Here is a 27,507-nt window from a genome sequence, read left to right as displayed (position 1 = left end):
TAATCTTCAAAGAGCGGCCAGTGAGAGTGGGCTGTGTGTTTGCAGGATGATATACTGCAAATGACAGGAAGAATTATGTGAGTGGAGACGAATCTGTAACATATTATTAAGCAATTTCACGAGAATAACAGGGATAAAAGGATAATGGATGAGGGTGTCATTATTACCTTCATGTAGTGGGAAAGCAAAAGCAAAGGTAGAGAGACAAGATTAATTGAGGAAGGCCGAAGCGTTCATTGCTCATCAGCTCCTTTGTGCTCCCTGCTCCTGAAATTCCAGACCAGAGAAAAGGTGCCCAGAGCTGCACTTGATGTGGCTGGCTGTAAGAGGGGGGGGGGGAGCAGAGGCTGACAAGGTGCTTTTTAGTCACCTCTCTTTCTGTCTGAAAACAAAACAAAAAACATTTAAATGTTCAGAAGGCAACACAAAAATCTGGCTAAGCATGTTTCTCTGCGTCTGTGTGCCACCGTTCACTGTTAGTCATGCTTCTGCACTCAGAAATTAAACACTTTCAAAATGCATTTTCAGTGCTTTGTCAGAAATGCTCTTTTAAATTTGGAAATTCAAGTTAGTTTATAAAGTATTTCAAAATCTGTAACAATATTTGACTCTCCTAAGATCATAAAAGATAAAGTAAAATTGGTCATCAGTTTTTAGATTGTGTTCTAAGTATGTGTCCCATTTATGATTTATGTGGCTTTTAAGTAACGGCAAGTAGGCCAGCAGTAGTCTTTTGTTTGGGTTTTTGTTTGTTTTGTTGTAGCTGTGTTTTGGTTTTGGTGCTGTGGATTGAACCTAGGGCCTCTCGGCCAAGCACTCTGTCTACCACTGAGCAACATACCAGCCCTAGACCGCCTTTTTATGGACTAATGTGCAAATTATCTTCCTATATAATTTACCATACTTAATCCTTAGCAGTCAGCTTCAGAGAAGAGAGGATTCCTATTTAAGTTGTAGAAATAATAAACTATGGAATCAAAGATAAAATGGCTTTTCCAAGAAATTTCACTGAGTGATGCTTCTAAGAATAAAACCATAGCCAGATACCTCATCCAACATACTTTTAATTTACATTCATGCCATGATTTTATGTTTTATGTCATGATTGTTTGCATATGTGTTTTTAATTATCTGGAAACTCTCTTCACTAAAGAAGCACCCTGGGGTTTGATGTGGTGTGAGGGGAAAGAGACTACTAGCTTTTGTAGGTGGTTAACACTCTGCACTCAGCCCTTGGAATAGCAGCATCACGAATTCATAAAGGAGGAATCTAAAATTCAGAGACAGGTCTCATTTGTCTGAGCTCACAACAGGAAGTGTAGTTAATTTAAACCTATGTTTTCTTGGCTCCAAAGTTCATAGGCTATTTTGTAGCTTTGAGTTTTTTTGGTTTGGTTTGGTTTTATTTTTTGTTTTTTTTCATAATGTTGTTATTTGTTTGGACCTTTCACTCTCCTTTCTGTTTCCATGCCTAAATATTATTATTGCGAGTAGACACTACCCGCTTGGCCACTTCGTGCTATCACACTGGCTAGCCCTGCACTTGTGTCTAGATTCTATCTTACATATGCAGTCAACACATATTGTCTTTTTACATCTGTCCTATTTCTGTCTACCTGTCCTATGACTCAGTGAAGTCTGCTGCTTCATTAGAAAGACCTGTCTTTTTGTGTCACATTTATTAAACATACCAACAATTCTTTCATGTTTATGAGATATGGGGATAAAGGATAAGAATATAGGATATGTTACTATATACTTAGAGCTATCAATTATCTTAAAATTTATTGGGTTTTTTGCCCTTGTTTATATGGAGGTCAGAAAATAACTTATTGGACTCAGTTCTCTCCTCTTCCTTGTGGGTTCACGGAATCAAATTCAGATTGACAAGCTTGGTCATAAGTACCTTTACCCTCCAAGCCATATCGTGTGTGTGTGTGTGTGTGTGTGTGTGTGTGTGTGTGTGTGTGTGTGTGTGTAATGATATACATATCATTATAGCAACCATAAAATATATGCATTTTAAAGCCTCCATTTCAGAAGGGTCAGGGATGTAGCACCCACCTTTAATCCCAGCACTCAGGAGGCAGAAGCAAGTGAATCTCTGAGTTCAAGACCAGCCTGGTCTACAAAGTGAGTTCCAGGACAGAGCTACACAGAGAAATTCTGTCTTGAGAAACCAAAAAAGAAAAAAGAAAAGAAAAAACTCTCCATTTCAGAAATGTAGAAACAGAGGCAAAGGAATTTTCTCCAGATCACAGATGCAGTAAAATGAGAGGAGCAGAGGTGGACCAGAAGCTCTGGGCGCTGGAGTCCCTGCCTTTGTGTAGCACTATGCAGCTCCACTCATCTTTTTCCTAGCAAAAGAGAGACTCCCCTGCAGTCAGTCTTGACTGTGACTCCTTTTTGACCCGTTTGCCAAAGGTTAGAGACGGAGGAAGTATTAGTGGTCAGGAATGAGCAGGTAGAAGGCTTACCCTGCTGCGCCATGAAAGGAATGAAGCAGCTTTCATATGCAAATGGTCAGCAGAGTGAGTGCAAGCTGTTGCTCTTCCCTGAGCACCAGCCCGTGATCCCAGTTGTCCATATCAAGCAGGAGCATGAGAAGGGGCACTGTAAGACATCTTGTTGAGAGGACACCTTTATTTTTAATTTTTTACACTTACTTATTTAGACAGAAAGGTGGAATTGGAAGTGAGTGCTAGCAGCAAGGAAGCAAGACAGCAGGGAAGGGTCAGGCTTGCTCCTCACCACATGCTGTCTGTGAACTGATACACTCCCTATTCCCATGAGACAACACTGACAGAGACCACTGCCAGCCCCTGCAGGGTACTGTTCATGACACAGTCACCCCATCACCTTTCACTAGACCACACCACCCTAGAAGTGGACACTAAGCCACAGTATGAGCTTTGCTGCATTCAGCATCCAGGTCACAGCACGCCCAGTAGGTGTGCACTACAATAAGAAAAACAAACTGGTAGGAGTAATCAGCCTGAAACTGCTTAGGTGGCAGTTGTGCCTACGGTGCCAACTATTCCATCAGTACAGTCAACAGGCATACTACTTAGCTCAGTAAGGAAGGTGCATCAGGCTGGATTATAGGTGAGGTGACCATGTTTGTGCCCCTGCTAATAAGGTTGAGATACTGCTTGCCTGAGCACTAGGAATAAGCATCCTTACACAGTAACTGACTGTGGAGACTGAGAATGGAAGATGCACCCAGTGATGGTGCCTCGTTAGGGGCAGGTTAAATTACCCAGGGTTATGAGACCCGAGACACTTGCCGTAGAAATTACCAGGAATGTCTCCCACTCTGTCCACTCTCTCTCTTTCTCAGCAGCTCTATTAATCAATTCTTCATCTCTCTTTTCTAATGACATTATATATTACCATTGCCTCAACTTTCTTTCTTGACCTCGTAGAGGGAAAGACCACAACCTTCTAGTACCTCTCCGCTCATTCTCTAGTAACTCCATAGGAAGTTTCAAAGTACTTGCGTTGCTCCAGTTAGAGACCTTGTCCAACTCATAGTTTATTTGTGAAGCCAACTTTTCTGGCAAATGTTTTCCTGGCAGGGAAACTTCCGTTGAGGGAAATGCCTTTCATTCATTTCTCACCATGTCTGCTTTCTTCCTACAGAAAAAATGACTGCACAAGCTTTCAGGGTTCTCCTTGTGGGAAGGTATTGCTACTCTCATTCTTCTAGAACAAGCCTTCAGCATTTTAGATCCCTCTGAGTACAGAATTTGTAACCATTTCTGCCAGACCCACCCTGTACTTGGGTTGACTTTTCTAAATAATAATAAGGCTAAGTTTTGGGCTTGCTTCATTAGAAGTTTAGCTGAATTGGGCACCGCACCGTGGGTGTGCAACTCAAAAGCTGTATGGCTAGACCTTGCTGGATTGAGATACCATGGGCTGGCATGCATTTAGGAGAGAAGCCATCAGGGACAAGAGAATTCACAGAGAATTACTGTGTAGAACAGGTGCTTTCCTTTGGGCAGAAATAATACTGTATTGTAAGTTTCTCAGGGAATTTGATTTTAGTTTTACATTTCAAAGAGCCTCGTTACGTCATTAGGTAGCACATTGGCCTGGGAACCTGAGTTCTTTTCCATCATTGCTCTGGCTCTACTTTTAGCATTGTCAGTCTTTGCACAGAACTAATATTTACATTAATTTTATAATGCCTTTAGCTACATTTTCTTCTTTATTGTGTTCTTTAATATGCTCCTTTTGATTTTATTATTTAGTCTGTGATACATTTTTATTATGGTTTGAATATTTGAAACTAAGAGTTTGTGATAGCATCCTACTTTCATCACTCTTTACGTAGACATGGCAACTATCTCTTTAAACTGTCTTGCTATTTTCATGCCTCAGAGAGTGCCATGACTCTAGATGAATCCAATAGCTAATGTGTCTTTGGTGCCATCATCTTTCTTTGGGACCCTAGGAAGCCTGACTGTGCATCTCATTGCCCATCCAACAGGGACCTCACAAGGAAGAGCTGTGCTGTATACTCAGAAGAGAGAAAATCCTTTGTATGGGTTCATTGGGTCAGCTCATCTCTAAACAGTGTGGTCTGATCAAGGAAAGGAAATTGAGAGTCCTCAGCACTCCTCCTTCTTGTTCATCTGCCTCTGCTCCCATAAGTACCTGTGTTTTTACCTAGCACCTAAGCCTATTAAATACAGTTGCTTAAAATATGTAATTTGCCATAGTGCCTTGTATATCAGCAAGCTGTTTATTGAGATGTCCATTAAATGACTGCAGAGATCAGGAGCAAACACTATATTTTGAAATGAATTTGAAGGCCAGCCAATTCATCTGCTTATCTGAATGTATTCCTGTAAAACTTTAAGGAAAAGCTGGCGATAGTAATGTCATGGCAAGGACCTCTAAAGTTGTTAAGGTCCCGGAAAAATGCTGTGATGTTGAAATGTTGGGGAGATTTTTCATGAGCTCTTTAATGAAAATTTCATTGTAACTGGTTCTAAGAACTTAATGAAACTTGGAAAAGTTAGTAAATTGCATGGAATTTTTGAAGAATAAATAATTAACATAAAGTTTGCCCACGTTTACGGGCAGATATTCTTTGTATGAAGCCTAAGGTAGAGTTGTCACATTTGTCTGGATATGTCTAACAAGCTTGCGAGCAGAATTCATTGCTTAGTTGTCCAGTGTAGAGAGCCAAAGTCAAAGTGCCTGGTGAAGGCTGCTCTCTACTGTCTACACCATGCCTCCTGCTGTGCCTGGTGAAGGCTGCTCTCTACTGTCTACACCATGCCTCCTGCTGTGCCTGGTGAAGGCTGCTCTCTACTGTCTACACCATGCCTCCTGCTGTGGCCCCCATATTTGGAGGGAGGGTAAGTAAGATCCTCAAACCTCTTTTCTATGGAGTAGAATTTTCTTCTCGAACATGGGCTTCCCTGACTTGCTCAGTCACCACCCAAAGGCTCCATCTCTTAACACTATCCTCATGGGAGGTGGGTTTCAATGTGTATACTTTGGAAAAACAAGGGTGTTTAGGCTGGGCCTCTTATCGTTCAGTCTCAGCTTTTTAGCTTTTATAGTTTCTGTAACCTTGATGAGGCAAATGAACATCACCTAGCTTTTCTTCCTTCCTGTAAAATAGGAATAAAAATCACCACCTCATTTGCCATATAGTGACTGAATATGGATAGGAAGAAAGCTGGGCTAAAATAAGCAATGTCATATCATCAACTATTCAACTTGAGCATAACACAAAAGTTTTCCACATTTGCTTTTGGCTGTTTTTGAAGAATAAAATATTGTGGCTACAAATGGTGTCTAACCATGGTTCTGCTCTGTCTTTTTCTTAATAGTCCACATTATTTTAAGGGTGCATTATTCAATATGGTCTTACTCAATTTAATATTGATATCCAACTTTCCATTTCTCTTGAATTCAGGAATAATCCATTACAATGACTTTGTCTATTTGTGTGCATATATCTGTGCTTTATAGTTCATACCCTGTGTGCACATGCACCTGTGTGGAGGCTGGAGTCAGTTCTTCTGTCTTCCTCTATTGCTCTCCACCCTATGTTTCTGTTTGTTAGTTGTTTGGTTTTTCGAGACAGGGTTTATCTGTGTAGCCCTGGCTGTCCTGGAATTCACTTTGTAGATCAGGCTGGCCTCAAGCTCACAGAGACCCACCTGCCTCTGTATCCCTGTGTTGAAATTAAAGGTGTGTGCTAACAGTGCCCTGCTTCTTCACCTTATGTTTTGAGACGACCTGAAGCTCCTTGGTTGGCTAAACTGGCTACCCAGTAAGCCTCAGCAATCTACCATCTATATCCCCTCAGTTAGACATGTGCTACTGTGCTTGGCTTTGTGTGGGTACTGGGAATCCAAACTCAGGTCTGTATGCTCGTGCAGCAAACACACTACCCACTGAGCCATCTGCTCAGTCTGTGATAACCCCAGGGCAGGACAGTTATATGGTCTTCCAGAAATCTGGAGTCTGTCGCCAAGAGAAGATGTAAACAGCCTGTTTGCCTTTTGTTTCCTTCTAAGAGTTAGTGGATGGCAAACAAAACCAAAACACATCATGTGTCCCCAGCGTGAGCTCATTCACTCGGCATGTTTATTTTAATCATTTCTCCAAATGGATAAAGTAAGACCAGAAGCAATTTCATAACTTGATTAAAGCTGCTGTGCCTAGCAGATTTCAATGACAAACATGGATATTTACCATATCGGGAATAAGGTTAATACTTTAAAACAAGGTTGACAAGAGAAAAATTGTCTTAGTTTGCAAAAAGGATATTTGTTTCTTTAAGTGAAAATTGAGGTCAGTAGGTCAGAGCTCTCCATGCTCCAACATGACTGAAATGAATTAAATAATGCCGCAGAAAAGCCACACTGAGCAAGCTAATGACAAAATTATACACTGACGCTTGAATAAAATCATCATATATTGGAAACACTTGGTATAAGGAAATACGAAATGTTCACCTTCATCACCTCAGTACAGCAGTCCTGAGTCCCAGCCCTCCTGTGTTCATGTTCAGGAAGCTCAGCTAGATCTTTGGGACATTTTCAGTCTTAGTTCCCTCCTCTCTACATACTGATTTGCATGTGGTAACAATTGTTATTGGTTCAGTTAAAAGCACTTATCACCCTACTTACCATCTGGGGTAAGTGTTGCTTGGTAAACCTGACTTTGAATTGTTGATTCACCTCTGGACCCACCGCCTAAACCACAGCAGCCCTCTGAGGCTGACTCGGTTCCCACCATTCTATAGATAGAAAGTGATTAAACACTAGACTGAGGTGATAGAGTTTGTGAGTAAGTTAATGCATGACAACTCCATGTTTGCACTGGTGACATTTCACGACTGTAAAGCAAATAATAATGTTTGATTTAGTGTTTGCTTTTGAGGTGCATTGAAGTTGTGAATGGGAATCTATTTTTCATAACCAGAATAAAATGTGTTTCATTCCCGAGTGTTAATAATGTCTTATAACACAGCACAGACATACATGGAACATTGTATTTGGCTCTTAAGTCTTTAATAATAATGCCAGTAGTTACCCTGTAGGAAATGGTTTTGTCAATGAAAACACTAAATTTTCTGGGACACGCTTTATTACATTTGCGTATATGTGAGCACACACAAAGTTATGGACAACTTTGAATACTTGCACGTGAATGTAATAGATCCATACTATGTCTACAGGACACTGAAATGGCATGTTGTCTAGTGCAAATGAGATCTCTCCAAGCCCTTGTAAGCACAGTCCAGCTTGTTGTGCCCTCTGTGGATGCATTTGTTCATAATGACACTTTCCCAACAGCTCCAAAGGCAGAGCATTTATCACAGTTGCGTGTAAATGCTAGTTTTACCTCCTTACTCTAGTCGTGTGTGTTGATGCTCAGACAGGAATGAAACCAGCCCTGCTGCTGGTCATCCTTGCAAGCTTGGTTTTAAAGATAAACAATTTGAGTATCAATAAACTGAATTGGAAACAGAGTTGAATTCCCAACATGACGTGGCTTGTTGCTGAAAGAGACAGAGATGGTTTGCCCTTCGTTTTCTCTGTGCCCATATTCTCAAAGTGACCCTTTTATCCTTTTTTTCTATGATGCAACTTATTTTTTTGCATTATTATAAAGCAACATACATTGGGCCTGTTATTAGGCATTTTTAATTACTGTGCAAAACTGAGTGTAATTGAAACAGAAAGCATTGTTTCCAAACCTAGTTTTTTTCCTCAAGTCCATCCTGTCAAGCTGAAAGCGTGAAAGTTATTTTCTGGTGGTGTGATTAGATTGGGGCTGAACTCTCCAGCTGGCAGGCCTGTCTATGACTGGCGGCGGCCTGTCCCCTGTGCTTGTCATTTCCTGACATGCCTGACAGGATGGGGACAGCCGCCCCAGATAGGTTCATTAGATGGTGTTTTCTACAGCTGGGCTAATAAATAAATAAATAAATAAACCTGTGCTTTGTCAGGGCCCAAGCTGTAGGGCCCTTCTTGTTGGTTTAAACCAAAGCTTGTTTTGACAAATTTTGATTTGTGTGGTTTTTAGATTTTCTGACACATCTTTGCTTCCTTCCCCTTTGGCCTGCACTTGTGGTTTCTGCCTTGTTGCTACTACACAGTCCTAACACATCTTCCCAAGAGAAAAAGAACCGTAGTTTTGGAGGATCCAACACACCAAAATAGTGTACTAATCCATAAAATAGTAATTAGCTAGTCTGTTTTCGTGGTGTCCTACACAGTGGGAGGAGAACAGCCCTAATAAGTGCAATAAGCCAATTACAAGAAAGGTTAGAGTTTTCACAGAGCCAGGAACATTCTGCCTAAATGAAAACACAGAATGTTACTAGCCATCTACACTGCCGAGTAACCACTCTTTAGAACTGCCAGGCACTTGAGCTGTCTTCATCTAGGCTTTGAGGAAGCTGACAGTGTCCTTCCTGGGCTGATAGGTTTTTAATGCCAGAAGAGAAATTAGCAAAGATTATAGAATACCCACTCATTAAAATCAGAAATAAATCTCACATCCAAATTTGGAAATCTATTTCTGTCATTGATGGCCCCCGTTACTGTTCACTGATTTGACCAAATCCAGTTTGTATTTAAAACATAGGAGCATGGCAGTCATAATTTACTGTCTTCGCCCGACATTTAACCTTTTTAAATGGCAGCTTTGGAAAAGAAAGAGATCTTATCCCAAAGATTATTCTTCATGTGTGGGTCATACCTGTAATTAAAAAGTAGATATTGACACTTCCTAGCTTTGCCAGTCCCCCTCTCTCCCTTGGCTGCAGGGACATCTGAGGGCGATTCTTAGTACGCTGAAAACCTCCACCACAGCTCCTAATTCCAGAGCCAGGATCAGCTGTCTTTGTTTCCACGTCATGCACAGATACAGAGTGTAATAATGTTGTGTCTCGGATGCTGTCACTGGTGTAATAAATGGGGTTCAGGAAACACAGGAAGCTCTTCATTTGCAGAAACCCCGGGCTTTACCTTTCCTTTGTGTTGCTTCTCCACTGCTCTCCTCCCTGTCTCTATGACAACTGTGTAAATTGGGATGGGCAACTGTCATCTGGAGTATTACTGAGAGAAAAGTGTTAGTGAACACACAGCTCCCATAGATGGAGCATTTCAATATAATCCAATTTTAATTGAGCTCCAGAGACTTTGATGTGTTGCAGAAGGTTGGGCCAGAGCTATTCCAGGGAGAAATTAAAGCAGCCTGGCCAGACTCCCCGCTCCAGACTGTCACCATCTTAAGCCGGCATTAGCATCAGACCTAACCTGCCCCTATGGAACGTCTCACTCCTGTTTTCAGAGTCTCCCTGATGTGTTTTGCCATATGTAAAGCAGAGCACTTTCATCTTTTTATATATGTTTTTACACCCATTCGATTAGGGTTGAAGGCTTGTAGCAGTCCTGAGACTCATCCCCTGGCCTTTGCTTTTGCAGTTCAGGAAAAAAAGGGAAGCACAGCAGGGATTAGCGTGGAATTGTCAGCTATCATATATTAAACTTCCTTTTTAATATTGCTGTGTGAGAGCCAATCTAGGAGCTAAAAAGTTGAAGGAAGTGTAATTTTTCTTGAACATCGATTTTCTGTTGTGCTACCCTTCAGTGCCTAGATCCTTGGGCATTTATCAGAGGTAAGGGATCTTATTTCACAGTGTATTAAACTATCTTTTCCTCATCAGGAGAGAGCCAGCTATAGATTCTCACAGGGTTATCAGTCCTTAGTAGAGAGACTAGTAGTTCTTTTTTTAAAATAGGGAGGAAAATAGGCACCTTTCATGTACATTCAGTGAATTCTAAAATATTTTAAAACATAACTCTCAGTAATCCTAAAAATGGCATAAGCTCACACTGTAAATTAAAGTAAACAAGAACGAAACAGAACACTGCAAAGAATAGAAAGGAATTGTTACCTAGTGATAACATCCCCGACCTGTCGTCTTTATTACTAAGAGAGATCAGTGTAACGCAGTGAGTGAGGAGTTAGGTAAAATTATGATGATGCCTAGGGGTCAGTTTGAGTCTGTGGATCCTCACAGACTCCTGCAGTGCAAGAGGTAGACACATGGTAAGCTTGGCAGCCCCAGTCACAAGGGCCTGGTAAGAGCTGAGGGTGCCAAGAACTGTGGGCTGGCGTGAGCTTGCAAACTCGCCTAGGTGGGTCCAGAAGAAGAGACGCTGTTTTCTGCATCCTCTGTGAGTTTGCTCCTTATGAGTAAACATGCACTAGTTTGGAATTTTTGTAACTTTGTGCTCCTTTTCTCTAAAAAAGAAAAAAGCCCCAGCTTCACTGCACACCACCATATACTCCATTAGGTACTTAGTTAACTTACTCTCAGGGCAAGATTGGAAACTTCTGGGTCACAGCACTTGTCCGTGTATTTTAGATTTTGGTAGATCCCCCCAGGGTTTCATGTGTGTAGTACCATTCGCCCTCCCCAGGAAGGCGAGCCACAGTGGTTTTCTGCTCAGCAAGCTCAGTGTTAGCAAGCCTGTGGTGTTTGTGAAGGAGTTGTATATCTGTGGGGGTCTTCCTGTTAATTCGAGGTGGAGTGTGTTTTATCGGCCAAGAGTAGTGTGTCCTGTAGTACCTGTAGGTTGTTGGTTCAGGCCACCCTTTACTGGCTGAGTGTCCATAGGTAATTTATAAACAGTGTAGTGATCACCCACATATATAGTTCAGTGCTGTAGAGGTCACTATATTGTAATGTATAATACTTGTAGACATATACCTGTATCTTCCTTTCTCATACCAACTTTGTCATTTCTCTATGGTACGCCCACCTAAATTGCAGTAGCATTATTTCAATTCATTTAGAATGTATCCCCCTACCCAATAAGAATCATTCTGCTGTGACATAAAAGTCAATGATTTTTTTTTTACCCCAAATTCTGGCACAACCTTAATGAAAATATCATTAGTTAAATGTACTAACACATGTGTACTTACTACACAGGATTCTGTGCCAGATGGGCCTCATTCTTCATAAATGAATTCATGATGTGGCTGTCTCTACTACGCATTTTGATTTATCTTCTAAAGCAGGCAGACATTCTGGAGAAGCATACATGCATGGGTGTGCCATGGAGCTGCAAATGGGGAACCCTTGCTGTGTGCTGCATGCTAGTCCATACAGAAGGAAGGTAGTCTACGGAAGAATGGGGTCTGAGTAAGACATAGAAATAACACTGTGTGGGAGGAAAACAATGCTATAGACAAAGCTTGTTCATATCAATGGAGATGCAACTTTAATTTGTTTTATTTTAGTTACTGGCAGTGGTTCTAAATGTGGATAGGGTCATTGTTTTTGTTATTGACACATTTCCTTTGCAGAGACACCTGCCTTTAAGGGTAGTAGCTGAGTGATGGCGATAGCTAATGTCTACTTTCTCACAGTATTTATGCGTGCCATAATCTAAGTCTAACGAGGGCAGAGCACACCACTTACCTCACCTCTGGGGTCACAGGTAGCTGTAGCACCTCCAGTTTCTCAGTGACTTTACCAAGATGTACTTCCAGGTTGTTTACTTTACTGTCCCTGAGGTTCTGATGTGCATGACCTTTGAGTTCCCTCCTCAGCAGGGCATGGAGTACCCCACTGTGCCACCCTGCTTGCTGGGACACCTGTGTTACTGGTTTAGCACCACGGCACTCTCATGCTGTATGAGGAGAAACTGTTGGTGATCTGTCATCCTCCAAAGCCCAAGTTTTTACCTGTAGCATGACATCCAAATAAATAAAAAGTAAAAAGTAGTCGACTGTGGTGATGTATGCATGTAATTCCATCCCTTGGTAGCCTGGGGTATAAGGATCATGAGTTCAAGTCTGATTGGGGTTCCATAGAGATCTCCTGTCTCAGCAAAAGAATTATTTTAGCCAACCATTATGAGAAAGTGAAACTAAAGAACTCTCTGTAAATGATGCATGTTCCCTGTCTCCAGGTTGGTCTCAACTGCAGCTACTCTTGCCAGGAGAGGGGAGCCAGAGTAGCACTGGTGGTAAGAGACAGAATTCTCTTGGGAACCCTTTATATGTATTGTCAAGGCTTAGGAGTCAGGGTTTCTTGAGCAAAAAATTTCACAAACTCTAAACTCAACGTTTATTAAAGCAGCTTTCATCTGCTAATTACTACTTCAAAAGACAATCATTCATGTGTAATTGGTTCACAAGATTACCTTTGGGTGCATGCTGTGGAGAGAACTTGTGTATAGTGCTTTGAGATCATGTAGTAGAAATTATAAGTAGCCAGAGAGGTCAGCTAAAAAAATAGAACAGGTAAATGAGAAGTGAACTAGGCAAAGAGGAGGGAAAATGCTTCCAGGAGGGAGGATAATGTTTTCTGGCTATCATAGGAAGCAGCCTGGCATGTTGAAGACTGAAAACAAGCCGGTGTGGCCAGAGCCAGGAGGGCTAAGTGGCACCAGATGCACCCAGAGCCGGAGACAGGATGCATGAACCGAGACCCATCTCATCTGTCTTGGCTTCTGCTTTTCAGAACGCCAGCTGCTCTGTGGCTCCTGCTGACTGTCTTCTTGCTGCTTTTGGCTCCTTCCCATTCTCCTGTGTGGGTGTTTGAATATCTCACATTCAGATTGTCAAGAGAGATTATCTGATTGGGTCAGACAGCCAACACTCATGATAGTGTGACTCTGGTGGGCAGGGTTTTCACAGCCATCAATCCAAAGTTTCCTGTTGAGATAACTGCCTTTATATAAACTGTCCATTCCAGTTCATTCTACTGTGGCTAGAATCATGGGTTTGCTGCTGTGTAAACCCAGTAAAAAGGAACTTCTGAAACTTAGAATGGTTTACAGGCTGTGATCCAGCTAGTCCAACAATAGCTGTCTACCAATAGAAGGTTCAGTAGTTGTTCAGTCCATGAGGCTGGATGTCTCACCTGGTCTTCAGTATACATTAGAATCCCGAAGAAGTAGGCCGTAATACCAGTGAACAAATGGATTTTCCAGTGAGAGCAAGTAGGCAGAGAGCAAATGCTTTCTTTTTCTGTATCCTTTATACAGGCTACCACTAGAAGGTGTGACCCAGATTAAAGGTGATCTTCCCATTTCAAAAGAGCCAGATTAAAAGTGCGTCTTACCACTTTAAATGATCTAATTAAGAAAAATCCCTCACAGTTGTACCCAGCCACTTGGGCCTTATTTACTTCCAGATGTAGTCAAGATGTCAACCAAGAATAGCCATCACAACTTCTTAAAAAGGAGTCCTGCCCAATGCAGTCCTAATAAACTTGGAATCAGTCTAGGGCCTTTGGATTCTCGCTTGTGTATTTGTTTCTTTTCACTATTGCAAGGCATCATACTCAGGCCTTTAGGGTATTAGTCAAGTCCTCTATCACTGCCCTAAATCCCCAACCCAGTTCTTTGTTTATTTAAGAATCTCCCTATGCAGCTCAGGCTAGCTTAGGAGTTACAGTCATCCTGTGAGTTCCTACTCTTGTCTCTCAAGCACTGAAATTATAGCCACCATACCTAGCTCAAACCATTAATGACTGGTTTAAAATTAAAAAGGCCATATTTATCAAGAACCTTTGGGGAGCTGTATAAATGGCATAGCTATTAAGATGATCATCTTTCAAATGGTCCAGGTTTAATTTCCAGTATTTACATAGTGGTTTACAAACATCCATAACTCCAGTTCCAGGGGATCTAGTGCACTCTTTTGACTTCCACAGATACCCAGCACACATGATGCCCAAAAATGTTTGTAAACAAAACACCCATACATAAAATAAAATGAATAAATCTGATAAAAATTGCTGAAAGTTACTTTTCTGAAGATATGTACTATTAAATACAGATCGTCCATGATTTTAAATAGAGAGTGTGTGTGTGTGTGTGTGTGTGTGTGTGTGTGTGTGTGTGTGTGTTGTGTGAGAACAGGGTGGCTCCTGTTCTCAGTATGACCAGTAAATAATGAGATACACTGAAAATTCCTGTCTTTGGCCAGCCATAGAGTCACAGGTGTGCAAGACATACCAAGTAAGCCAACAGTCATAGCGGTTTGCTTTGTTATGAAGGGGTGGGTGCAGGGCTCTGAAGAAGTAGTAGGGTCTCTGAGCTTAATCATTAATGGCAGTTGATGAGCAGAACACAACAGTGAGGGATTGGCAGGCAGCAGAAATATTATGTGCAGAGGCACTGGAGTGTGACGGAACATGGCACATGGGGACCTGAAAAGTATTCAGAACGGTTGACTTAGAAGCTGGGCAGAAGGCATAGGGTGGATAAATGTGGGAATTCACAGCACTGTTAGTAACTGTAACTGCCACGTTGTGTGTACTGTGTGCATCACAGAAGCACTGCTGGGTGTTGATGAAGTGTTTGGTACAGTGTTTTTAATGTTTAACTCTGTGGATCAGAGTTGTAAAGACATTGAGCTTCTATTTTGTGCAAGTTTCCTGCAAGTTCATATAAGCATATGCTAACCAGGAAGTAGATGCTTGGGTCTTTAATTTTAAAAATGTTAATATTTCCTACTCCATTAGACATTGTGTATTTAAATACGTCATAGAAAGACGTTTTCATATGTGGAAGAGTTCTCTCATAGCATAATTAGATCCCCAGCAAAAGCAGTTCTCTTTTCTGTCAGCTTGGTAAGCATTGACCAGTTTAGCTTTAACAATAATTATCCTAACATCTCATCTGGTACATTTCAAAAGGCTAAATATCTTTGCTGACAATTTATAGTATACAAATAGCAGTTTGACCACATTGGTTCAAAGAAAGCATGCTATCTCAGAACTGAAATTTGAAGAAAATGTGTCTAAAAGTAAAGGACTTATAAATGTAACCATTGAAATGTTGTCTCAGCATAGAATGTTGCAAGGAAAGTTAACATTCCAGTTTCTACAGACTATTATCTTTTGTTGTTGTTGTTGTTTTGTTTTGTTTTGTTTTGAAGACAGGGTTTCACTGTATATCCCTGGCTGTCCTAGAACTTGCATTGTAGACCAGGCTGGCCTTGAACTCAGAGGTTTTCCTGCTTCTGCCTCCCCAATGCTGCAATCAAAGGCATGTGCCACCACACCCGGCTCAGACAAACTACTGTTTGTTGAGTTATTTTCTTTCCAGTCCCTAATCCTTTCAAAATTAACAGCAAAGAGAAAAATGTAAGATTTTAGAGTGTGTCAACTTTGAGGAAATTAGGAAACACAGTCAAAAGACACAGTCTTTATACACGGGGACATTCACGATTACGACAGAAACATATCAGCTTCATCAACATCCCTCTGAGGCCACACTTTAGAGAGTGTGGAGTAGACTTGGAGGACTCCAGTTACAGCTCTGTTCATTTGTAAATTAAACTGCTAAATGTTTTACTCAACAAAGCGATCAAGGTGCCCTGTGGAGGCTTTGTAAGGATGCAGGTAATAAATAGATCAGTTTAAAAGTACTTGCCACAATGTATGATGCTGCAAAGAACTCTAATGACACTCTTTTGAATGAGTTCATAATTTTTTAAAGTAATTATGACTTACAGTTTGTGTATATTATTGGAGCAGCCTCCCTGTTTTCCTGTTAAAATCTCTTCTTCACTGTAGCCACAGAAATGATTTGTAAAGTGCTGATTTAAACATCTGGGATCCTTGTATAAAATCCTCAAGTGGCATGTCAGTGTTCTCAGAACAGGGCCCAAACTCCACATGATTCCTGATCTAACCTTGTGATCTTGCCCCCACCCACCCTTTACTATTCTAATCTTTACCTCTCCTTCTCACAGTACATGCCAGGACACTCCTGGGAGGAGTGGAGGGAGGGAAAACTGATCGGGATGCTTTGTGTGAAAGAAGAATCTATTTTCAATTTTTAAAAAGGAAAAAAGATATATATACTTGTAGCACAAATTCTAATTGGTCTTAATAATTAAAACCCAGAATCAGATATTGGGGTAAATGCTGAAAGATCAGAGAAATAAAGGAACCAGCCACTAAAGTTCTTACCTCTACGAAATCCTCAGACTGAAAAGGGGGTATCCTGTCCTCAGACTGAATGCCTTGAGCTCCTGCATTCTCCAGTCTTATATTCCTTTTCCACCCAACCATATCCCTTCCTGTACTGGGATTAAAAGTGTGAGCCGTCACCACCTGGCTCTGTTTCTCTTTTAGACTGGATCTATCTCCCATAGCCCAGCGTGGCCTTGAACTCACAGAGATCTGATTGCCTCTGCCTCCAGAGTGCTGGGATTAAAGGTGTGTGCCATTATTGCCTGACCTCTATGGCAAACTAGTGGCTAACTCCACACTCTGATCCTCAGGCAAGCTTTATTTGTTATAGCACAAACAAAATATCACCACATATACTGGCATATATATTATTTTTGTTGGATTCTTGGTAGAAAATATGCTTTAATAATTTATATTCCAAGTTGAATTTCATTATATATAACACAAAATCTGACTAAGGTATTTAGGCAACCATTAAAATAACATTGAATAAAAACAAAACAAAACAAAAAGATGTGTTGAAAATCGTGTTTGCATACATAGAGAAGTTGTCAAATTTCATTCTCAAATGTTGCTCAATGTTTATACATGCTGTATGCTAAAAAGCACCTAGTGATCTATCATCAAAATTAACTTGTAAGTATCTTTAAGTTGACAATCCAAATAGATCCAATTTGTTTTGAAAATAAACAATTGGGGGCTGGAGAGATGGCTCAGTGGTTAAGAGCATTGCCTGCTCTCCCAAAGGTTCTGAGTTCAATTCCCAGCAACCACATGGTGGCTCACAACCATCTGTAATGGGGTCTGGTGCCCTCTTTTGGCCTGCAGACATACACACAGACAAAATGTTGTATACATAATAAATAAATGAATGAATGAATGAATGAATGAATAAATAAATAAATAAATAAATATTTTTAAAAAGAAAATAACCAATTGGGAAAACATTTGACTTATGAAAGGATTTTTAAATTCACCATCAGTGCCCACTCCTCATCTCTCCATCATTGTCTTCCATGTCTTGTGTTTCTTTTTTTAAAATATTTATTTATTATGTATACAATATTCTGTCTGTGTGTATGCCTGAAGGCCAGAAGAGGGCACCAGACCCCATTACAGATGGTTGTGAGCCACCATGTGGTTGCTGGGAATTGAACTCAGGACCTTTGGAAGAGCAGGCAATGCTCTTAATCTCTGAGCCATCTCTCCAGCCCCCATGTCCTGTGTTTCAAAGTCCTTCACCCTCAACAGATCTTATATCAGGAAAGTTACCTCTTTGTATTTTTAGCAAGAGACTGGTTATGTAAAAATAAAATAGAAAGAACCCCAATCTCTTATTTCTCCTCGATTTTGGTGAGGAAATAGCATCACCAGGAGTAGGCATGAGAAGTTAGAAAGTGTGTCATACCAACAGTGATTGGGTAGGTAGCTCCTTCCTTCTCCATTTCTGCTTTTCTTCCAGGTGGGGAGTCTTCCCAGGTCAGCAGGCAGATGTGAAAAAAGTGTGTATATTGAGTAGGGAAGTGGGAGGAGGGGAGGAAGTGGAAATTTTGAATGGTATTATTTATAAAGCAATAAGAAAAGAAAAAGGTGTGTATATTCATGTGTGAACAGAAACCTGAGATTTCTTTAGAACTATTCTGTCTTGAATATATTTGCTACAATTCTGAGCCATTCGTAATTTACATGGAATTATAAAAGTAATTGGGACATGTAACTTAATATTGAATTATAAACTCTTTAATTAAGCTGTTGGAACTGGAAATGTCCATAAAACATGACCACCTCATAAGCACTGACAAGGATACATCCAACCTCTGTGGCATTTAGTTGTTCTAAACAGCAGCTACTGCTTGACATATAACTTGTGTTTTCCATATCCCGAGAGAAAGTATATGTGCTGCTCATCCTAATGTATGTGTTAGGTGACCTGAGATCGTCAAGGCTATCACTAAACAAGAACTTTTAGTTTGCACAGTATTAGCTGTCTCTGAAGGAAAATATAAGACAAAACTGATTTGACAGCTCCATTCATGCTTCTGACAGTGCTGCCCATGCCTGATACAGATGAATGCACATCAGCACTATTTTTCTTCAACATGATCACCTGATAATGTGTGTTAAGCATACATTTTGGGAAGGTGGTTTACAAGCTGGTGTTTCATCCTGCTTCCTGTGTGCTTCAACTCACAGGTGAATGAGGATGACCTTAGGGAACAGGCTAGCATAGTCTTTATTTTTGTATAACAGGCACTTGACTAAAAATAGTTAGTGGCCATTTTTAAAGATGACAAGATTCCATAAGATTTGGGATCAACTACTGAGTAAATTGGGAGCATGGGGACCATGGGAGAAGGTAGGAGAGGAGGGGAGAGGAAGGAAGGGGAGCAGAGAAAAATATATAGCTCAATAAAAAACAATTTAAAAAAAAGAAAAAGACATGTTATTTTTGGTTCCAACAGTCAGTAATTAGGAGATTTTGTTGTTGTTGTTGTTGGTGGTGGTGGTGGTGGTGGTGATGGTGGTGCTGGTAGTTCCCAAAATCAGTATCTGCCTACTAATACAGTATCTCTGATGAAATTTAAAAAAAAAAAAGCTTTGGGATCAAGATCCTTCACTGTTCATGTTTATGACCTATGGAATGTAATAAAATACATGTTTATTCAGCTTTCAGAAAATGAAACCAAATGAGGTAGTTAGTAGTTCTGGATTAGATTCTGTAATGTTTGCAGAACTAACTAGTTTGCAGAAGCAGGGAAACATAGCCAGAGGATACGGAAAAGCGGAGTTAAAGAAAACAAAACCACAAACCTCAACTTTTGATAAAAATACTTGAATGTTGTCAAAGAATATCTTGAACTACAAGAAAAGCAAGTTAAAGCACTGCTATCAAAGATCCTAAAAGTTAGATAACATTATGTAACTAGTAAAGGTATAAATAAAACACAGACAGCTTTATTGTATCAGTTCATATTTCAGACCTGGGCTTGGCGCCCAGACTTTTATAGAAACATGCTGTAAAGGAAGATCATTTATAATCAATTGATCTTCCTTTACATTTCTGAAATGCACACCGATAGATTAAACTCCTCATCACATGCCCCAGTAATATCCCATCTGACCACTCCACCACGGGTGCACAGCCTTCTTTTTCCCCACACAATTCCCCAGTGTTGTCTAGTGTCTTACACTATGACCTTCCCACTGCCTTTGGAATCTTTTGAATTCATGCAGGGGAGAGAAACCACACAGCAGTTTACGTGGCTGAAGTGCAGTATAAATAATTATAATTAAAACAAGAAGAGCAGCAAGGGAATGGCTAATAAGAACTAAAGAAACTCTAAGAACTATAGGGATTTTGTATATAAGCAGAGGAGTATCTTGGGCTGCCTTAGAAGCCTAGGATAAGGCCCTTCTGCCATGCTGGAGCTTCCTGAATGCCAACCACACAGCAGTTCTGCTGGACCACTGTCCTCTAGCATTTTTTTTTAATTTCTTTCCAAGGAGTTGGTAAAGCTGTCCTTGGTGTGTCCTCACCAGAGACGCTGCTCTAGAACTGCTGGGGTCAGAAGTCCCTAGGGACTCGTGTGCGGTGGGGGCAGTTGACTGTTGGGTACCTCAGTGTCGGGCACTGAGAGCAGGTCCTACTGAAGGAGTGCAGCACAGGAAGCAAGCCTTCTGTGGCTTCTGGTGCTTCTGATAGGCTTTGTCATCATGCAAGCCAGCAGAGGGAACAGATTTAAAGGGCACAGATTCATTTTAATAGAGCAAGTAGTGGAGGGTTAAGGTAGACTCGAGAGACTGGTAAATTCCTACTGACAGAACTTGTAAGTTCACATGGGACACCCACAGAATCAGGCCACCTTGTTTTCCCAGTTACCTACTTGACACAGCAGTTTCTGCAGACAGACATGCGTGTAAACATACCTGTGTCTGCATGTACACAATGTACACTCACACACACTAATATAGCATACTGATTTTAACATGAGCACCCAGCACAGGTTCACAAGAAATTACCATGCTTTACTCATTTGACTGAATTTCAATGGTCTTAATTATTTTTTCTTGGTGAAATAACTATATGCAGATATTTTTCAACTATTTGTCTTAAGATATTTGTCACTTCACAAATGCAGAAGATGTTAGTAATCTTGTATTCTTTCCATTACTTTATTCTGAAAAAAACATACTAGTGTATGAAATTCAGAACAGCAACTGATTATAGTTACCTGAGAATATGTAAATATGAAGTGCAGTGAGTCACCATAGTAACCGTTTTTGTAAAATGCATGGAAAGTTTTGCATTTAGAAGCGGAGAGGAGTTGTCATGTGGTAAGAACAACTTCATAGAGCTGGCCCTCTACTCTATATTTGCTGGTCCTTAAACTAACCAGCAGTGGGTAGTATTGTCACCACTTTTCAGAAGACAAAAGGCAGATGCAGTCAGGTAATTTTTCTAAGACCGAAAGCTAGCAAATGGCAGAACCAAGATTTAGCAAGAGTCTGGCTGATTCTGAATGTCTCAGGACTTAAATACATGTAATAACCTCTGAAGACCTTCTGGCCTTAGGAAGACTCAAACTGAGTTAAGAATTAGAAATGGGGGCCTGGAGAGCTCTCAATCATAAAGTACTTGTCACACAAGCACAAGATCCTAACTTTGGCTCCTCATAGCAACCGCATAAGGAAGAAAAAAAAAAACAACTGGTCATGGTGGTATGTTGCCACAGTCATAATGCTAAATCAGTAGGAGACAGGAGGATCACCTTGCTGTTCAATCAGATTAGCTGAATTGATAAGCTCCAGATTCAGTGAGAAACCCTGCCTCAAAATGTAAGGTGGAGAGACTGAGAGATGGCTCAGCAGTTAAGAGCACTGACCTCTCTTACAGAGGACTTGGGTTAGATTTGCAGCACCTACATGGTGGCTCACAACAGTCTATAACTCCAGCTTCAAGTGATTTGACTGCTTCTTCTGACACTGACAGGCACCAGGCATGCTATGGTGGTACACAAACATATATGCAAGCAAATCCTCATACACACAAAATACTTTTGAAAAGAAAGAGAGAAAGAAGAGTAAGGTGAAGAGCAGTTGAGGATAACATTGATGTCTATCACCTTTACACGTACGTGTATTCCCATATATACTCACAGGAACATGTGTGTACACACACATACACACACACACACACACACACACACACACACAAACCCACCAGAATTAGAAACACTTATTTTGCATTTGGGTTTTTTTTGTTTGGTTGGTTGGTTTTGGGTTTTTCTGTGTGTTTGTTTTTGGTTTTGTTTTGTTGTTGTTGTTTGTTTTTTCAAGACAGTGTTTCTCTGTAAAACAGCCTTAGTTTTTTAAAAGATCCGTGAAAAACCTTCATAGCTTACTTTCAGAGCAACAGAAGCCTAATGTATATGAAACTTAAGAACTACTCTCTACTTTTAGCAATATAAGTGCCGGTACAGATGCAAGGGAAAAGTTCAGATGTTAGCAGCACTGGTGCTTCAAACAGACTGTGCTTTGCATACGCCGCAAATGTAGCACCATCAGCTGTGAACTGATTTGTGCTGTGGAGTAGGCAGTCTAGATACTGGGTTTCTGTGGGATGTTCTGCATGTTCCAACAGCCCAATGTGGGGCCATCCTGTGCACCTCCTTGGCGTTCCTCATGGTTCTCCCAAGCTGCTATGATGTCAGCTGTTACATCTCTGTTCATCTAAGAAGAGCAGGAGAAAGTCCTGTGACTCATCAGCATTTCTAAAGCATCCTCAGGTGCCATTAGCCCTGCTCTCATTAGCCAGCACTAGGTCACATGTCCTACCAGAGTTTCAAGGCAATTTGGGAAAACGGAATAATGTTATAGTTACCCTTGACATGGCTCAAGCCAAATTCCATTCTTATTCCAAATTCAGTCACTTAACTGTAAATAAAGTTGTATTGATACACAGTCTTTACCCTCAGTTATAGATCTTCAGTCTGTGACTGCTGACAGGTTACTAGGGAGAAATTGAACAGTTACAGCGTATAACATGTAGCATACAGACTTAAGAACATCTGCTATCTCACCTATTACTGGAAAAGTCTTGTTCAGACCAGTCAGGAAAAAGTAAACGCAGTGGTAACTGGCTTCCATGAAGTAAGGGAGAAAGTGAAAGAAAGGAATATTTGGTAGTAGCAACAGTGTGTGTCACAGACAGGATAATTTCTGTTTAAGCCACAGGGTCATTTTCAGTATATAATTATTCTTACTCTTTTGTTTCCTCTTGAGTCAGGAGAGTTTTGAAAGGTGGAAATTGTGATGATTGACAATACCATGATATATCATGAAAACAGAAGATTTTAGGATTTTATATGGCACTTTATGTAAAGTGTTCTCCAAGTCTTAAGTTCTTTATTGGTTACTGTCCTTTTAACCCATTTCTCTTAGGTTCTTGCATACACTGAGGGACTTCATGGAAAATGGATGTTCAGTGAGATCCGAGCCGTGTTTTCGAGACGCTACCTTCTGCAGAACACAGCCTTGGAAGTGTTCATGGCAAACAGAAGTAAGTCTCTGAAGGAGCCTGAACAATGTACTCACTTGATATTGCCCATTTGCATGTAAAGTAGTGTTTAGTTGTTGTCTGTATCTTGTGTGCTACCACCAAAGCAAAGTATATCTGAAGATGTTCATTTTGGTGTCCTGTGGACAAAGCTGTAGAGAAGACTCCTGTGAAAACGCTTTGCCATTTCAGATAAGCCACAGTATTCGTTCAGTGGGCAGCTCTCTTGTGGTTTGCTAAAGCACCTTCTTTTTTTCTACCGCAGCCTCTGTGATGTTTAATTTTCCTGACCAAGCAACAGTTAAAAAAGTTGTCTACAGCTTGCCTCGGGTTGGAGTGGGGACCAGCTATGGTTTGCCACAAGCCAGGTAATTATATCATGTTACACATTATCCATGGTTTGTTTATATATAGTAATTTCTAAGACCAAGGACCTTTCTTTCTCTGAAGTTATTTATAGGGAAGGAGATGATGGAAACCGCTGCACTGAGAAGTAGAGAATGGCTAGGGTAAACTTACTAAAACGTCCCCTTTGTCTGCAGTCATTACAGTCATAGTTAACCTATAAGGAAGACTTTTTTGAAGAAGAAGAAGAAGAAGAAGAAGAAGAAGAAGAAGAAGAAGAAGAGGAAGAGGAGGAGGAGGAGGAGGAGGAGGAGGAGGAGGAGGAGGAGGAGGAGGAGGAGGAGGAGAGAAGAGGAGGAGGAGAGAAGAGGAGGAGGAGAGAAGAGGAGGAGGAGAGAAGAGGAGGAGGAGGAGGAGGAGGAGGAGGAGGAAAGAAGAAGAAGAAGAAGAAGAAGAAGAAGAAGAAGAAGAAGAAGAAGAAGAAGAAGAAGAAGAAGAAGAAGAAGAAGAAGAAGAAGAATTGCATGTTCTTTTTTTATGTATACAACATTCTGCCTCCATGTGTGCCCGCACGCCAGAAGAGGGCGCCAGATCTTATTAAAGATGGTTGTGAGCCACCATGTGGTTGCTGGGAATTGAACTGAGAACCTCTGGAAGAGCAGCCAGTGCTCTTAACCATTGAACCATCTCCAGCCCCCAAGGAAGACATTTTTTTTGCTAGGTGGTGGGCACATGCCTTTAATCCCAGCACCTGGGAGGCAGAGGAAGGTAGATCTCTGTGAGTCCAAGGCCAACCTGGTCTACAGAGTGAGTTTCAGGACAGGTACACTGAGAAACCGTATCTCGAAAAACAAAACAAAAAGCAAAGGAGGAGGAGGAGGAAGAGAAGAAGGAGGAAGAAAAGAAGGAAAAGAAAAGAAGAAAGAAGAAATCTTTCTAATTAAAGCCATAGAGTACTAGTGTACCAAAAGCCTCTAGTGGTGTTTGTGATTAAGTACATTGGAATAGCATATAAATTATGGCTTTATAAATACTAGATATAAATGGTTGTTTATTAGGGTAATAAAATAATCTTGGAAACTATTCATTATGGTATAGTTTAGCTTTTTTAATATTTATTTATTTATTATGTATACAATATTCTGTGTATATGCCTACAGGCCAGAAGAGGGCACCAGACCTCATTACAGATGGTTGTGAGCCACCATGTGGTTGCTGGGAATTGAACTCAGGACCTCTGGAATAGCAGGCAATGCTCTTAACTGCTGAGCCATCTCTCCAGCCCTATAGTTTAGCTTTTACCTAAATCCTTCACCTTAGTATTTTTGAAGAACTATTCAAAACTTTATTTTATTAAACATTACTAATCTAAAAATAAGTTACTAATCTAAGCAGAAAACAGTTACTAATTATGTATATCATCTATGCTTGGGTTTATGAATGTACCCGAATAAAAGTAGTCTCTCTCTCTCTCTCTCTCTCTCTCTCTCTCTCTCTCTCTCTCCCTCTCCCTCTCCCTCTCCCTCTCCCTCTCCCTCTCCCTCTCCCTCTCCCTCTCCCTCTCCCTCTCCCTCTCCCTCTCCCTCTCCCTCTCCCTCTCCCTCTCCCTCTCTCTCTCTCTCTCTCTCTCTCTCTCTCTCTCTCTCTCTCTTCACCCTTTGTGTGTGTGTGTATAACAAAAAGACTCCAAAGTTAAGACACTGCTGTTGCTGATCCTGGTTCAGATATTCAGTGACATCAGCAAACTGGATTGGTTTTATGGTCACAAAATGACTCTGACTGCCTCAGATACCCCATCTTCACAGCATTAGTGGAGAGAAAACACAGCTGATTTCTCTTTACATGTTTGTATTTTAAGAGGGAACATATTTCTCAGAAGTTTCTGAGATTCTTTATCATGAATTCCTTTGGCTAGAAGAGATCATCTTACACCTCTAAAATAGCTGGAGTGTTTGCTGACTTGGCTCAAGGATCCTCTGCATTCTAGGGTTTTTGGAAAACATACCTTTGATTCCTTGCCACCTCCTCCCTGAGTAGTAGGAGGATTATATCCACAGGCTGGTGGAGGTGTGCTCTGCCTAGAGACAGCACTATGCACTACAAACTGTTAAGTCCCTCACAGGACAGTCCTGTGAGGAAAAGCCAATCTCTGCCTGCTTTCCTAAATAGATACCAGACATTCTGAAGATAGGCATTGTGTTTTATGAATCTTTCAACTTGCAGCTAAAGCTCAGTGCATAATTGCAAAAATGCTAAGTGCTCTTCTCTAGGGCTCCCTTGCTTTCTGTCGGACCTGTTCTCTGTGAGCTTCCAGTACAAGAGCAATTCATGGGCATGTGTGTGCATGCTCATCATGTTCGTGAGGAGAATGACAAGATTAAGCCAAGACATTAGTAGATAATGAAGCATGTATAAACCATTCAAGTCAAAGAAAAATGCATTTACTCTATCAAAAACAATGAGAGAGGTTTGTAAGGCTTGTTCTCATTGATTGTCCCTAAGTTGACTCACAGTAGTCACTGCTTCCTTCCCGAGTGCCACAGACTGTACATTTAATCACCAGTTCAAGAAGTTTTTCCAGGAATAAATGTTAACACACAAATAGGTCTGTCTTTCTCCTGGGTAAGTGTGAGCTTCTTCCCCCTAGCGTCTTCCTCGCTGACTGTGATTCAGGAGGGGCGTGTATGATTTCCTGTGGTGCTTTTGAACCTGTCTGGATGTGATTCATTCAAAACAAACAGCAGCTCTCCTACTATCTGCCTCACCGATTATGGATATCAATTCTGTTTGACTTATGAAAGATTACTTTTAGGGGTAGAAAAATAAATACTCAATAGATTTGCCTTTTCTGTCACTTGATAAAGCCACCCCTTTGGTCTCTTGTCTTGTTTTCGCCTTAAAGTCTCCACTCATTCTTACTTTCCTAGCAGTATTCTTACAGGCTCAGTTTGCATGTTTCTGAGACTTGTAGTCTTAGAAGTAGCAAAACAGGCAAGGAGAATTCCATGTAGGCCTAGACCTGCTACCTACAAGCTGGGCAATAATAAGGTCCCTACCATCTGGAAAGAACCCAGTATACAGGAGTTAAAAGAATGAATGCTACTAAGCAAGATGAGTGATGTTCTCACATACCAGACGATGGGATACCATATCTTTGTAGGGGCGTTCAAAAGTAAAGTACAGAGACAAAGTAAAGGCACTTCTTAGGCTGTGAATGTGTACTGTAGCATGTACTTGTGTACACTTGTGCACATACCCACAGATAGAGTCCATAGATAGGGAAAGTAGATGTTCACACGTCTACTTCCCACTCCCTTAGGCTGCAGGTGTCTGCTGTGGAGGATGAGCCTTAGAGAATTGTCAGAAGGAAGAGTGATACCTTGCTCTTCCAAGGAGAAGCTCTCTGGTGTGTCCCGACAGAACCACAAAGACTTCAGATATCTGTACTCTGCTTTCTTGACACCTGGTTCTATTGTTATATGCAAAATTAAGTCAGCTCTCAGGACTTTCAGCTAAAGCCTTCACACAGTTAATTTTAAACAACAAAGCATTTTCAAATTCAAAGGCAGCTAGCTACCTTCCCCAAACAACTGACTTCAGCATCTCCTAGCCTAGACCAAGGCAAGCTCACCAAGGAGGTCACATTGCAAATCAGATTGTTGCTTAATAAGCAAAAGTTCAGGACGAAAGGACAATAGCATTGCCTCATGAATGTCTCTCTGATTAATTAATATTTACAGTGTGGTTCACTGAGTACCTCCCATATGTGAGGGACAATTTGTGTCTTAATTATGACAGGATCATTTCCCTTATATCTACAAGCACTCACATTTTTTTAGAAAATAATGGACTTCTTACCCTAGTTTACAAGTAAGAAACCTTAGCTAACTTGTCATTGCTCCCACCTTTCTGCTTCTCATTTTCATCTTCTATCAAGGTGACTCATGTTGGCCCCATAAAATAGTCTTTTCACACTGGACAAAACAATTACTGGCAAACACTCACATCTCACATGTGATTTTAACCACTGTTCTCCTGTGTTTTCTATCCAGACATCAGGATCCAAAGGAAACATCCTGGTTGTTTTGAGTTGATGGCCTTAAGCCATCACTAT

At 40.8% G+C, this 27,507-nt stretch overlaps 1 protein-coding gene across 3 annotated transcripts in view; it reads left to right on the top strand.

The window, feature by feature from the left end:
• Nbea (neurobeachin) overlaps positions 1-27,507 on the top strand; it is a 492,297-nt gene that overhangs the window by 375,936 nt on the left and 88,854 nt on the right. For all 3 annotated transcript variants that reach the window (XM_075950839.1, XM_075950838.1, XM_075950840.1), the window contains exons 41-42: positions 22,934-23,051; positions 23,314-23,416. In XM_075950839.1, the coding sequence (XP_075806954.1) occupies positions 22,934-23,051; positions 23,314-23,416 (221 nt within the window). The remainder of the gene's footprint in view (positions 1-22,933; positions 23,052-23,313; positions 23,417-27,507) is intronic.

The sequence above is a fragment of the Microtus pennsylvanicus genome, chromosome 16 (assembly GCF_037038515.1).
Source record: "Microtus pennsylvanicus isolate mMicPen1 chromosome 16, mMicPen1.hap1, whole genome shotgun sequence".
NCBI lineage: Eukaryota > Metazoa > Chordata > Mammalia > Rodentia > Cricetidae > Microtus > Microtus pennsylvanicus.
Note: the sequence above shows the minus strand (reverse complement) of the source record. Positions and strands in the feature narration are given on the sequence as shown.